The sequence below is a fragment of the Podarcis vaucheri genome (assembly GCF_965113315.1).
Source record: "Podarcis vaucheri genome assembly, chromosome: 4".
In the NCBI taxonomy this organism is placed as follows: domain Eukaryota; kingdom Metazoa; phylum Chordata; class Lepidosauria; order Squamata; family Lacertidae; genus Podarcis; species Podarcis vaucheri.
Window position 1 is genome coordinate 43672064 of NC_138762.1, and position 13745 is coordinate 43685808.

At 44.0% G+C, this 13745-nt stretch overlaps 1 protein-coding gene across 2 annotated transcripts in view; it reads left to right on the plus strand.

Moving 5' to 3' along the window:
• The first annotated feature begins 300 nt into the window (after positions 1-300).
• The window catches only part of IGSF3 (immunoglobulin superfamily member 3), a 122035-nt gene continuing 108590 nt past the window's right edge, over positions 301-13745 (plus strand). For both annotated transcript variants that reach the window (XM_082220719.1, XM_082220720.1), the window contains exons 1-2: positions 301-729; positions 1366-2157. In XM_082220719.1, coding sequence (XP_082076845.1) covers positions 2076-2157 — 82 coding nt within the window. In that variant the 5' untranslated portion in view covers positions 301-729; positions 1366-2075. The remainder of the gene's footprint in view (positions 730-1365; positions 2158-13745) is intronic.

Sequence of the window (13745 nt, forward strand, 5' to 3'; positions counted from 1 at the left end):
TAAAACTGTAAATTTTCAGTTCAAAGCACCCCAGAAGGGACAAGCCCTATAACCTAATGGTGTGTGTGTTTTAATGAGTATGCTTACCATATTGGGGTTCTTGAAATGGTCCTGTTAGGACTAATTCTTAAGCGACAACACAAGAAGCAGCACTAGAGGGAAAAGGTGCCAACCCGGCCTTCTACCGGTCTAGCCTGACATACGTGCAGTGATTGCTTTTGCTGGCCCGCAATGGTTAATGATTGAAAGGGAGGCTTATCCTTCTCTCCCGCCCTGCTCTATACCTCGCTGCCAGCTGGAAGCAAAGGCTCACAACAGCCTGGGGTGAAATATGATCCCATTCCAGGTTCCGCGGCGCACTCCCCAAGCCTCCTTCGCTTCTGGGCCATTGTAGAGAGAAAGAGAGAGAAGCGCGCGCGCGCTCTTTTCCCTGCCCCGTTTCTTTTCTCTCTCCCACCGGCCGGCGCCCGCCAGGAGCTGAAGGTGAGCCGGAAAAGAAGCGGGGAGGGACGCGGCGAGGGAACGAAGCAGCGAGGGGAGGACGACGAGTCCGACGAGGAGGGACGCAGGGGGGAGAAGGCGGAGCTTCCCGGCCGGGAGGAAGCGCTTGGCACCCCCTGCAGCAGCAGCAGCTTCTGAGCAGAGAATGAAGCCCGAGCGGAGACGCCGAAGGAGAGGCGGCGGCAGCAGCAGCGGCGGCGGGCTGAGGGAAACAGCCGGAGCGGCCAGGTAGGCGCCTCGATGGGCGGAGAGCTAAGCTGAGGCGAGCGGCGAGTAGCCGTACCGGGGAAAGAGTCCGAGGGGATGCCGGTGTCGCCGCGGCACGTGGAGCCGAGCAAGCCGGGCAAGGGAGTGGCTAGGGTGGGTCGGCGGCAGGAAGAGCGCGCGGGTGGAGGGAGACCCCTTGAGGAGCGCGCCCTGGTCTCCCGGACCCGCCGGGCGCGCGAAGCGTTTGTCTTCGAGGGGTGTTTGTGGCGCGCGGAAAGTGGGCTACGCTTCGCTTTATGACCGGAGGGCGGGGAAAGGGGAGAGAAAGAGAGCGCCTAAGCTCCGGTCTCCCTTCTCGAGGGCGCCCTGCTCCAGCCTTTCCTCCAGTTTGGGGAAAGGGGAGGCGGCCGTCTTGCGCGTGAGGCTGAAACAATAGCGGGCTGGTCTCCTTCCCCGCGCGCAGATGGGGGTCTTAGAGGGGCGGCGGGGCGGGAACTGGTGCTCGGTCTGCCCCCACTTCTTCCCGCCCCTTCGTCTCTGTATGTACCCCCCCACACACACACACACCGCGCGTGTTTGGAGAGGCAGTTAGCAGCAAGGAGCAACAATTTATGCCTTAGCTTTATAAGTTTCCCTGCCTCTTTTTTTCTTTTCTAGGGAGGAGCAGACCTGAGCTGTAGGCACCCGAGCGAGCGAGCGAAACTGAGCGCGAGCAGCTGCTGAACGGGGCCATCCCAGCTCGGGTTGCTGATCTGCCTCATCCTTACAGTTCAGCAAGCCGAAGAGACGAAGCCCCTCCCGAACTGTCGATGCAGTCCGTGCAAGAGGACTATCTCAGCCTCGCTTTCCCTCTCGTCTAGGAAAACTAGCAAGAGACACCTACAAAACTGGTTCGGATGTGGGCAGACCTGAACCTTCGGGCTTTTTTGTGTGCACGTGAAGAGCTTGCAAAATAGCCCAGGTTGTTAATCCTTGGACACATAGCCACTTCTTGAGCCAAGAGACGGATCTTCCTGCACCTTTCTCTTTACGGAGAGGGTTGATCACGCAAGGAACTGTGTACTTCTTTACTGTGCGGTGCGAGACGGAGTAGGAGAAATCAAAGTAGATGCTGCAAAACACAATGTGTTGGAAAAGCAACGGTGTCTGTTTGGAATAATCATTCAGCATCTGAAGAAACATTCACGCCTCCCACTAAGCTTGCCCTTCACTTTGTCTTTTTAGTATTATTCCTTCCCCCTGCTGGTTATCTTCCCTACCCCCTCCCCGGTGTGTTTTGACTCTCCCAAAACACACTTTTCTGGAAATATAAACCAGGTGGCGGTTGACAGCTGAAGATAAAAGAATAAGCAAGAGGTGAACTGGGAATGAGAGTGATGCCCTTTTATCTCCCCTCTTCTACAAAGATGAGGTGCTTTCTGCTGGAGCTGACATCTCTTCTGCTACTTGGTAAGAGGCTGCCATTCTCTGTCACAGTCCCTGGCAAGTTTTAAACTCACCATTAACCCCCCCCCCCATCTAGCAGTGCTTTCTTATAGCAAGTCTGCCTTTTATCATAATCTTCTGGGCAGTTCCTTCTGGTATATAACATCATGTTGTTTCACTCCAGAAGCAGAGTTATTGTTGTTGTTGCAACTTAAAGACAGGGGACTTCTCATCATGAACTTGCTTAATTTATATTGTAGTTTCTAGCCCTTTTCCTGTTGCGCTTTAAATAGAATTGTGTCTGGTTTGGGGATGCCACACGCAGAATTGAATTCAGTCAGCAGGGCTTTCATGCTGAAGGAAGTATTTGAGTTTTGAGGACAAGCACGGAGCCAGCGGGCAACAGAAGACGGGAGGTTTCCAGTTGGTTAATGTATGTTTTGCAAGGAAAGCAACATGGTGGTACTGCAAAGACTTAACAGGTTGATTGTGGCATGTGCCATAAGCTTGGGTGGACTAGAAGTGCAATGCTACTCCCCCTATGTTGATGACTGGAGGGGGCGGCATTAAGATGGCCCATTGGTGCCTCCTAGCCTCTGCCAGAGAAGAGTAGTACTGCTAGTGGGGCCCCAGTTGGTGGAGACTTATAACCCCAGTTTTCCAGATAATGTACCCTGTGGACCCCCTGAGGGTACCAGTAAGCTGTATCAGCCTAGAGCTGACATGGAGAATATGTCTATACCTTCCCCACCCCTCCTGTGCCAACCAGCATGAGCCAGCAGGATCTGGGATGTGATGGTGGGCCTGCTGTTGCACACCCCTGACCCCAGAATAGCTCTCCCTGTTCATGAAGTGGGCTCTAGTCCACAAAAACGTACGCTACAATAATTCTATTGATGTCTAAAGCACCACAAGCCTTCTAGGCTTTTAAAAGTAAAACAACAAAGATAGCTGCCCTCTGGGAATTTCCCCCCCTCAACAGTGATTTGGCTAAATTCCAACTTGGGGAACAAGGGACGCTCTCGGTACAATATACTTTGCTGTCTGCTATCAAGTGATTTGTTGCAATGCTTGCCTGTGTTCTTAAACAGCTGCTGTTCATATCCCAGAAGTGACTATGGGTAGATGAAGCGAAACTGTATGTAGTTCCGTAAAGTGCATTGTGATTTTTCTGGATGAGAGATGCTACAACGCTGTAATTGTTCTTGTACACGTTTAAGAGGGACTGAATGCAAGGCAGTGAAAGAATCCCATGTGTCTCCAGCGAGGTTCACATGGTTAGTCTGGCAATTATACAGTTTGCTTATTGAATAAAACCAGGGGTAGGGAAAATGCAGCAGAATACATGGCTGGAATGGGGTGTGTGGTTGATGAAGATGAGCAAAAATGTTTATGCTTTGTTGGTAAGATCTCTCTTTCCCCACCCCCACTATCCACTATGACTTTTTAAAAAGGCAGTTCTGAATACTTGAAGGAAAATGAGCCAAGCAGCTAGTGTGGCTTTTATAATATTGGTTTTAAAACAGCCGTGCAGTTAGTCACTTGCTTGTTTATCAGTAGTGAGTAGCTTTCCAGACCTGCTACTCAGACCTGTGACATAAGGATACACTCAGGTGGATCTGCTGGTGTTTTGTGAATAAATCTTGTGCTTATTTGCAATGCTGATTTTTTATTTAAAAATCAGTAGTCTTCTGAGCAAGACACCTTTGCAAAACTGTTCTGTTTGATCTGCAAATCCTTTGACCTTATTTACTAACAGGAAAGTTTTTGGGGATCCCTTAATATGCATGTTTGCTTGGAGGTAAGCCCCCCTGAAATCAGTGGGACTTGCTCCCATGTAACTGGTGCGTACGGTTGCAGCCTAAGGCATAATCTGTCAAATGATTCTATTGTTTTCTGATAGCTGGCATGGATGAACTGGAATTGCTTATTCAGTAAACATGACTAGCTTGAGCACTAAATCCCTTTGGCTTAAGGACAATATCATCGTGAGTAACGTATTCCTAATATGGTGTGAATGCTTCCCTGATCTCCTTTTAATGTCAGTGTCCCAGCCCAACAGTAGAGGGCTCTGTGTTACTAGAGGAGCTGTCTTCTATGGTGATATAGAAGCAAGGATCTGACAACGGAGTTTTCAAATAATTTAAACGTTGGCCCCAGTGTCCTGGTTCAGTGCCAACCTCTTAACTGTCTTTCTCTGACAGCTTCAGTAAAAAAGCAACAAACCACTCTGCAAAGCTCCCGCTCTTACAACTTTTATCTCAACCACTGCAGCTGTATCTCGTGTTTTTTGTTCAAATGTCAAAATTCCTGTTTCGTCGCCACCCTTGACGAAAAGAATGAATGCTGCTGGTGGTCTATGTGGAGTAGATTTGAAACACACAAGGCTGTTTCTGCTTCTTCAGGCGCTTTTGCTAGGTATGCTAAACCGATGTTTTAAATTACACACAACAGATCTGGCGATGCCTTGAAGGTCTTGTGATACTTGGAGGCTGTGCGCTACATGGAAGTTTTTCGGGTGGGGGGGGATGGAGTGCATCCGTAGGCTAAACTTGATTTGCTCCTCCAAAGAGAGGCGGGTAATGTGAAGTCAAAAGCTTTATCTTGTTCTATAACTGAACGGTTTTCTAACTGAACGGTTTGGAAAGCCCTTTTTTGTTGAAGGTGCTCATCGTGTGGCTCAGAACTTGCAGCAACTTACGACGTCAGATCTCGGTGTAGTGTTTCTTTTACCGTTTCATTTCGCATTTTAGAATGGCAGGGAAGGAAGAAATTGAGAATTTTACGAGGGATGGAGGATGAAACGCAACTCTGGTGTAACCATGGGAGAAGTCAGGAGGGGGGAAATGCCCTGCAGAGCCATGGATTGAAAAGTCTCATCTGGCATGTGGGTGTCGTACAGAGGGTACTGCTGAGTTTCTTTTCCTTGCACAGCAGTGCTTCAGTTACAAGGCTTTGAGCAAGTGGCATTTCATCATGCTGAGTATATAATGGGGCGAAATAGGGTAAAATATTGTAAATAACCCTTGCGCAGTAATGAGACTGCTAATGCCTCTGTCAGGCGCTGCTGGGCCTGTGTGTACTTCCGAGATTTACTTGCTTCCTCCAAAGATGCAAAGTCTGATACCAATATCAGCAGTGTAATATATAGGAAACAAAACATAATAGGCTTAGAGAAAGTTATGGAACTCATTTTCCCCTGGCTGGTTTATGAATAGTTTCCCTCTTTCTTTCATAATAGCTAGACTCCCACCAGTGACTGAACACCGAAGGACTGTAAATTGTGTGCTGTGAACAAAAGGGATTCTCTGAATTTCTATGTAAGCTCTTCTTCTGTTCCCTCTGTGTTCGCTTGCATTATAACGGTTAATTTGTTTTGCGGTTGTTGTTTTTAAAGTAGGCATAAAATAGGATGGGTGTGTTAATAGCTGTTTAACTGCCCCTTGACACACATTGTGGTCCAGTGGATGCTGGACTTGGAATTTAGACTTCTGGATTTAAATGCCATTCCAGCCATGAGCAAATTGCTGTTGTAGAATGGAGACGGGGCACTACCTTATGCTTAGTCAGGCCATTAATCCACTGCCTAAGAAGCTGAGACGACAGGACGGCCATAGTGGGTCTTCTTTTTATTTAAATTTGTAAGAATTTTTTTTAAAAAAAGCAGCTGATGGGCAGGATCTAGATCAGGGCTGTGGCATGGAGAGGTGTGGAAAGATTTTTAGGTCTCTGATTTATATTCAACCAAGTTTTATTCAGAGATGATCCATTGAAATTAATCAAGCTAAGTTAGACATTGGCATTTTATTTAAAAAAATGAGTGTACGCTGAGTAAAAGTTGAATGCAATTCTTTTCCACTCATATCACCTTCCCAGTGAAAACTGTTCCCTCCAGTTGTTGTTTTGCCAATTAGAGAATACTTGGCATGCACAGGGACTGTGTGTGTAGGTTTCCCTTAAAGGTGCAAATAGCAGATGGGGGAATTTTTAAAATTGGGAAAATAGCATCCCCCAGGGAGCTCTTTGCCATTATTTATAAAGTTACGGAAGATGCCATAATAGATCCCTCTTGTTGTTTATGGTCTGGCCCTCATGCAAAAGACACATTTCTAGCCTTGTTGCATGTAATCCTTTAATTAGGGACACAATTGTTTGAGCCAATGCACTGTTGGCCTTCCCTTAATGAAATTAATTGCTTCATAAGGATCTTTTGAGACTGAGCACTCTGTGGCACTAAAAGTGCTCTAATAACTATTGGTCATAATAATTCTGAAAGGCAAGGAATGGCTTAAATCAGTGTTTTGTGAAATATGAGAATCTTCACATAAATTGACTTTCGTTAACAGAGCTACTCAAACAAGGGAGACATACACTTCAGTCCCTCAGCACTACACTTTGATTTCATCTAGGCCAGACTCTTGATATTTTATGTTTCTTGCTATGTGCACAAGACCATAGCCCATGAAAAGCACATAACTCTTCAGTGGGCACTAACCTGTTCTAGAATGGCACTGGCAGCAAGCAGTGATAGTCCACTTTTCTCTGTATAAGAGGGTGCAAAGAAGAAACACTGAGAGATATTTCTGCTTCCAGTGCAAGATTCCCCTCTGCATTTCTGCCAGTGCCTTAATCTATAAAACCAGACTATAAATCCAGTTAAACTTGCCTGTATGCATAAACATACTTCATCTATATGCTGGCGAGATTGTGGGGGCAGAGGCAGCTATAGGGACTTGTGGTGGACATGCCCAAAGGTGGCATATTTGAGGGAGCAAGTGTTCAATGAGATAAAAGTAAAATCACTCTTCAGCATATCGGAGTCTCCAGAGCTTGCATTACTGAATCTGTATTTAAATGAGAATTAAGACTTGGTGGATAAACCACTAATTGGATTTCTCTTAATGGCAGCATGTATGGTTGTAGCCACATTCTGAAAGGACTTAAAAGGTGCAAACATGAGCACTTGTTACAAGAGAGTATGGCATATTGCCATGACTGAAAAATTGATGGACAAATTGAGACTATCAAGAGGGACAAAGAACAAGTACACCTTTTCAGGAGAATGGTGGAGCTTTATTTTGTTCACAAGTACCCCAGGAAACCGAAGCCCAATATCAAAGATTTAAACAAACGTGTGGATCATGTAATAGGAACGTGTTTTACAGATGTATGCTTTTATAAGGTGTGTTGTATGGATGGAAATACAGGTTTTCGTAATGTATTTTTGGGGTCTGTGGGAAAATTTCATTGGTTTTGTTGGATATAGGTTATCTTTGTGTATGCGATTTTCTGCAAATAATACAAATCAAAGTAATTAAATCAAAGTAAAACCAGACTTGAGTCTTAGCACCACTAACTAGGAAGTCATATCATTTGTCCTGGAACCCCTCTAACTGGGTTTGTTAACTCAGTGCTGAGAAAACGCATTTTGTGTGTATACAAACATTTTTGCTAGATATTTTCCAAGACAAAGCATTGAATTTTGGTTCTGGAGCTTTAGTGGTGAGCTTTGATCTTGCTATAGAGATCATTGAGATAATACATTTGTTCTAAACTGGAAGAGTGTATGTTGGTATACTGTTTATTGAAGTAAATGATTCTAGATCAGTAGGAAGTCTTCTGTGAGGTGTCTTGCTTTCTGTGAGACTACTCTTTAAGTTTATTAATTTGTTTCTAAGCCAACAACAAATTTGTTTGAGGGCCAACAACAAATCACAGATTTATTCTGGAGATTTCAATTTTTGTGCCTTTCCTACTTTATTTCAGTGATATGTTTAGCAGTCATGTTGTAGTAATTCTCAATTATTTCAGTAGGTCATGACTGGATCCAACTCATAGAGAAGTATTAGGCTAGGAGTCAGTATAGAAAATAGAGCCTCTGTTCAGTACCTGAGAAGCTGATGAATTCTTAGAACTAAGAAGGCTCTGAAGCATAAGTTTCAGAAAAGGGGTTTTGTTTTTATTGCTGTTGCTTCTGCTGCAAAGTAAACTGCAAGGTCTATACAAACAGTTGCCTGGGAAGGGTAGAACACAAAGTTACTCAGCCTTACAATAAGTTAATGAAGCATAAATTCTGAAATGCCTTCTGTGGTGCAGTGCAAACTCCGATGTTACCCAATTTCTAGGTTGCAGATCTTTTTCTCCTGCTTCTTGTGCCAGACGTTTGCATTCTCTGGTAGGAGGATAAACTTCCCAGATACCACCGATTGACCTGCCTGTGTCCATCAAGGACATATAGGGCCTCAAGCCATTGTCTGACATGAATTGCAATAGTATGACTGTCTTTGCCTTTTAAATGGCTAGATACCCTTTTGTAACCTAGTGTGTATATGGACTCCATATTTGTATTTGCATCTATTTCCTCTGTCTCCATACAGTGCTCTTAGATACTTGCTGGATAACTGTTCTGGAAAAGTTTTTATTAGCTGTTTGTTATCTGATGTAGGGAAGCAGAATAGTTTGGTTCCCCAGGCAAACTTGAGATTTCTCCATTCTTAAGGGGAATGGAAAGTTTAAAAACCGCTTTTCATCTTTCCTGAACATGTATCTGCTATCATATCTGGCCTAACTGTGGCAAAATATTCTGCCCTCATCAATCAAGAATAAGGGTCTTTCAGATAAATGCCACTGGGAAGTTTGTTAGGATTCCATGGACTACATTTTTGTCTGTCTAGTAACTACAGTGGTACCTCCGTCTAAGAACAGTCCTGTTAATGAACGATTCGGGCAACGCACTACGCAAAACCGGAAGTAGGTGTTCAGCTAGCGAACTTTGCCCTGGAAGACAAAATGGAAGCCGACCAGTGGAAGGGCACCGGCAGTGGGAGGCCTCATTGGGGAAAGCGCACCTCAGTTTAAGAACGCTTTCAGTGTAAGAACAGATTTCCGGAACGAATTTAGTTCATAAATGGAGGTACCACTGTATTCAGGTTTACAGTTATGTAATAGCACGGTATTTTTTTAAAAAAAGCTCTGACATCTTGTCCTGCCACACAAGACCTCCTCCAATATGTGTACTGAGGAAAACTGTACAGTGAATAAGAAGGTGGCAACAAGTCCCAGTAATACACATGCCTTGCTCCGTTATTCGCTGTATTGTGGTTTTGCAATCTCAGGTTTTACTTGGAGGCTGGATTTGAGTGGACACTAGAGTCAAGCAAAGGGAGCTATGGCTGAATCCAGGCAAACAGAAGGTTTGTTGCCCTTGCAATCAAATAGAATTATCCAGGTAAGAAAATGATGGAGTTTGGATCTTGTGACCTAAATGGAATCAAAATCGGAGAAGTGTCAAGGTAGCACAAAGAGTTTAAGATGAAGCCTGGGCCTTTCTCTTGTGTGAGAGACTGTGGTTGACAAGTGTGGTCAGGAGAGGAAACACGAAGCCGAGGTGCAAGTAGGCATAGAAAAAAGATCTGCAAACCGTGGTGCCCCATTATGTCCTTCAGAAATTGACCAAAGCCGACAGGAAATAAGTATCCTGGATTACTCCTAAGGTGGAATATGCTACCAACTTGTCTGTCCTCTCAGGGCTGATAATTTATCCACTAATTAAGACTTCATCTGAGCAGCTGAGGCACTAGTAGTTTGAACAGCTGTTGCTAGACCTATTGCAGCATTGGTGTCAATGACATTCTGCGTAGGTTTGTTCATGCATATTCTTTTGCGTTAAACAAGCCTTTAACTTGCTTTTGTGTGCTTCAGGAGCATAAAAACGAGTTAAAGCCTTAGTAATGTATGGAGGTGTGTGTGAAAAACTGAAGGTTTTCTTAGAGGATTAGGCCTGGTTCACACGTTATGCTTAGCCAAACTATAGTTTAACATGAATGTGCAAATGTGTGGACTTCCAGAGATTGTTCTGCTGTTGAGCTGAACCAAGACATGGTTTGGCTTAACAAATTGTCTGAACGCAGGCTCATGGTTTAGTTCTCCCTGACAAATCAAAAGCTGTACATCATGGGACAAACCTTGGTTGCAGCTTGTGGTTAGTCTTCAGAGAACTATGATTTTTGGTTTGAATGACATATTAAGCCAAACCATGGTTTAGTGAAACAGCAGAATTGACTGGGGAGGAGCAAAGTGGCTGTGATCTATTCTTCTGGAGCCTGCACACATGCACAAAGCCATGGTTTGGCTTAGCGTGAAGTGCAAACCAAGCCATTGTGTACCCTGAAAAGAAGCTTCTTCTGTGCAGTACTTGGTGCAATGCAAGCAAAGAGATAACTATCCTAAGGACTACTCTCCTCTTGGTTTAAAACAGGACAAATTGCATTTCCAAGATTGGAAAGAATTGTTCAGCTTGTATATGCAGTAGTATGCATTAAAATTTAGAAGGAGGAAGAATGTACAAAAGGCAGCATAAGTTTGTGAGTGCTTTCCACGTAATGTGTCTCTCTGATTATATATAGACATATATTCATATTGTAAATATTAGAAGCGTGGCTGCTTTAACTGAGGAATGTATTAGACTATTGCACTAAACTGCCAAAAGCTCACTCTAGCTGCTATAGGTAAAATTTGCTTTGATTTGCGATGGTAGGGTAGCAAGAGACTCTGGACTACTATAACAGTTTGCTACTGTTCTTGTAATCTATTTCTGCCTAATGATGCTCTCTTATTCTACAGCACTATGTGGGTGGAAAGTGCTCATACTTCTGTTCATTCCTGCAGAGCTTGCTCCTGTTTCCTCCTACTGCCACCATTCCTCTTCTCTGTTTCTACTCCTACTTGCATCTTGTGTATATCCTACACAGCCCTGCATCAGATACTGCAAATACATTACTAATATTTTTGGGAGGAAAAAGCACAAAATGCGTTTGCATAGATATTGCATAGAACTATAAAGTTGGGAAACGTACACATGGACTATCTAGTCCCTGTGCCCTGCATTAAGGCAGGTTGTCCTATACTTAATATGTACACAACTGATGTCATCCTATCTCATATGGAAAATCTCTGAGGGTAAACCTATATTATCATGTTTTGAAAAAAGGGCCACATATTCACAATCTGAAACCCAAACTGCAATATATCAAATGCCCAGATCAGCTGTGGCTTGGGAACTGTTGTATGTGCACATCAGTAACTATAATTAACTCAGGTTGTTGACAAAGATGTAGGTTGATGGAGGGATATATCTTCTACTGGTATGAATTTGATTTGATGTCATTGAAGGGGAAAGTGAGCCCAGGATAACCAACCATGTAAATAGGTCCTACTTTTAGTACAGCTAGTAGCTCACTGTTGAAACTTGTAGTAGTAGGAAAATGTGTTTTGTTTTTTTTGCCAAAAAAAATAGAGGCGCAGTCCTTATGATTCATGTCAGAATAGGTCTACAAAAGCAAAATTATAAAAACTAGCGGCACAAAACTAATAACAGTTAACCTGTGTCATCACTTAAGATGGGACAATGTTGAACTGAGAAATGAAGGCCGATGGATCTCCAGTCAAGCCAACAGTGATGGCTTGTGAGCTAATTTAGGTTTGCCCAAAGTACAGTGTGGAGATATTTAAGAAGTACATTTGATCACTGTCAAGGATATTCAGAGTGACAAACATCAGAAATGCACAGAGAGCAGTAGTGCTCAAATGGGGCAGAGAAGTAGAGGGAAGGAATATTTATTTACTGAACTTGGAGTGAAAAACTTCTGGCTGCTGCTGTATCTCTGGGAATTTTTACCCAATATTCTTCATAGAGGCAAAATGGTGGCTGTATACCAGTCCGCTTCCTACCAGTTGATGGAGTGGAAGAGCCAGCATATGCAGGTTCCCCTTTCAAATATTGACCTTTATGTGTAGATGTTGGCAGTTTGATGGAGAGGTGCACTTGCCCTTGGGACTGCTAACAAATACTGGCTTTGATTGTTGAAAAAGCTGTGGAAAACTGAATATTGTGGCGCTGTGAAACATGTTTTCATGAAGAAATGTATGAACTGATGAACTGGTATTACCTCCATGCTGTCTTTGCTTCAATTCTCAGAAGAATCTTGGAACAAAGGTGAACACACTGAAGCATGTTGTTGCAAATGTTCTTGCCATTACCATGTCTGTGAATTCCCAGCAGTGACAACATCAGGGACAAACAATATTAAGAAGAACATAAGAAGAACTCTTCTGAATCATACCAAAGTTCTCTCTGGTCTAACATCCTTTTTTCCTGCAGTTGTCACCAACATTTCTCTGGAATGCACACAAATGGACCACGAAAGCAGTAACCCCCTATTTTTGCTCACATTACCTGGGCTGGTTCTGACATATTGCTCTGAAAATTGGAGGTTGCACATCATGGCTCATGTCCATTTATAGTTTTCCTCCATGAATTAATTTATCTAATCTCCTTTACTACCTTTGTGGCAGCAAATTCTATACACCAATTCCCTAAAATTAGTGCTACAGAAGCACTGAAAAAAGGTTGGCAAGTTTTGAATGCACCTTGAGTGTTGAAATGTGCCTGAAAATATTTCAAGTATCTACTCTTGTTATCCCAGCTTTTCAAGAGGTGGTCATGCAGATGGGTGCTGTGCAGATAATCCTAAGAGAAGTTACAAGGAGAACTACAGTAGAAGTGATAAAAGTTGGATTTGTATTCAAAATGAGAGAGGGTTTTGGACATGCCTACACAGAATGCCATTGATTGCAGAGAAAAAGATGAGTCTGCGTGTTGTAATAAATTTAACAACAATATTATTGTTGACTTCCGGTTGTGAGCGACGCCATCGCAAGCGGGGATTGCTTCCAGGCGGAGAATCCCGGGTTTTTCGGAGGATTAAGGGGGTCTTTGGGCGCAGTGACCCCCCGAAGTAGTGTCTGGAGGGTGTACAGACACTCAGGCTCCCGCGGAGAGCCAAAACGCAGACCACCCGGCCGCCAGGTAACTCCACGGAGCGAAGAGAGCGGCGGGGAGGAGAAGCGGGCTAAGGGGAAGCCATAGCTAACTCCGGAAAACGAAGCCCCGAGCTTGCCGGGGGAGCTCACAATTCTCGAAATTAAGGAACCCGGGCTTAAAACAATTCCAGGACAAACCAGGGGAATTAAGGAAAGCACCGGTGGAGTATATTTACTTACGAGACCAGCGCTATCTCCAATCAATTTGTACGCATTGGAGAAGCAAAGTTGCCGAAAGTGAAAGTGTGTCGCCGCTAGCGGCTACAGTTTCTTTCCTCCCTCAAAGCTGCTACAAACTATCTGATACAAACTAACTCTTTGATTGAGAAAGAAGAACTTAAGCTAAAAGGGGGGAACGGAGGGTCAAGAGCTGGAATTCTAAGGTCCTTTTTGGAATTCTGAAAGAGGAAGCTGAAAAGAATAATTGTAACTCCTTTTTTTTTTCTTCTCAACAAAAAGGCTGCGTAATAGAGGAAGTGCTTTTGACTCCATTATACGGTCAGTTTTTCGGGCTATTTCCGTTCCTGTCCTTGCCTTGCTTTGCAAAAATCTTTGTTTGGGTGCCTCTTATGCAACCCATTTGGATTTAATTCAAAGTACTGGTCTCTAAATGGCATCAGAGAATTGAGGAACTGGACAGGCAGCTGAAACCCTCATTTTCACTATACCACGGTTTTTTTTTTTCTCTCCTTTCCCTCCCCCCCTTTTTTGGTAGTCTACCCAGTTAACTT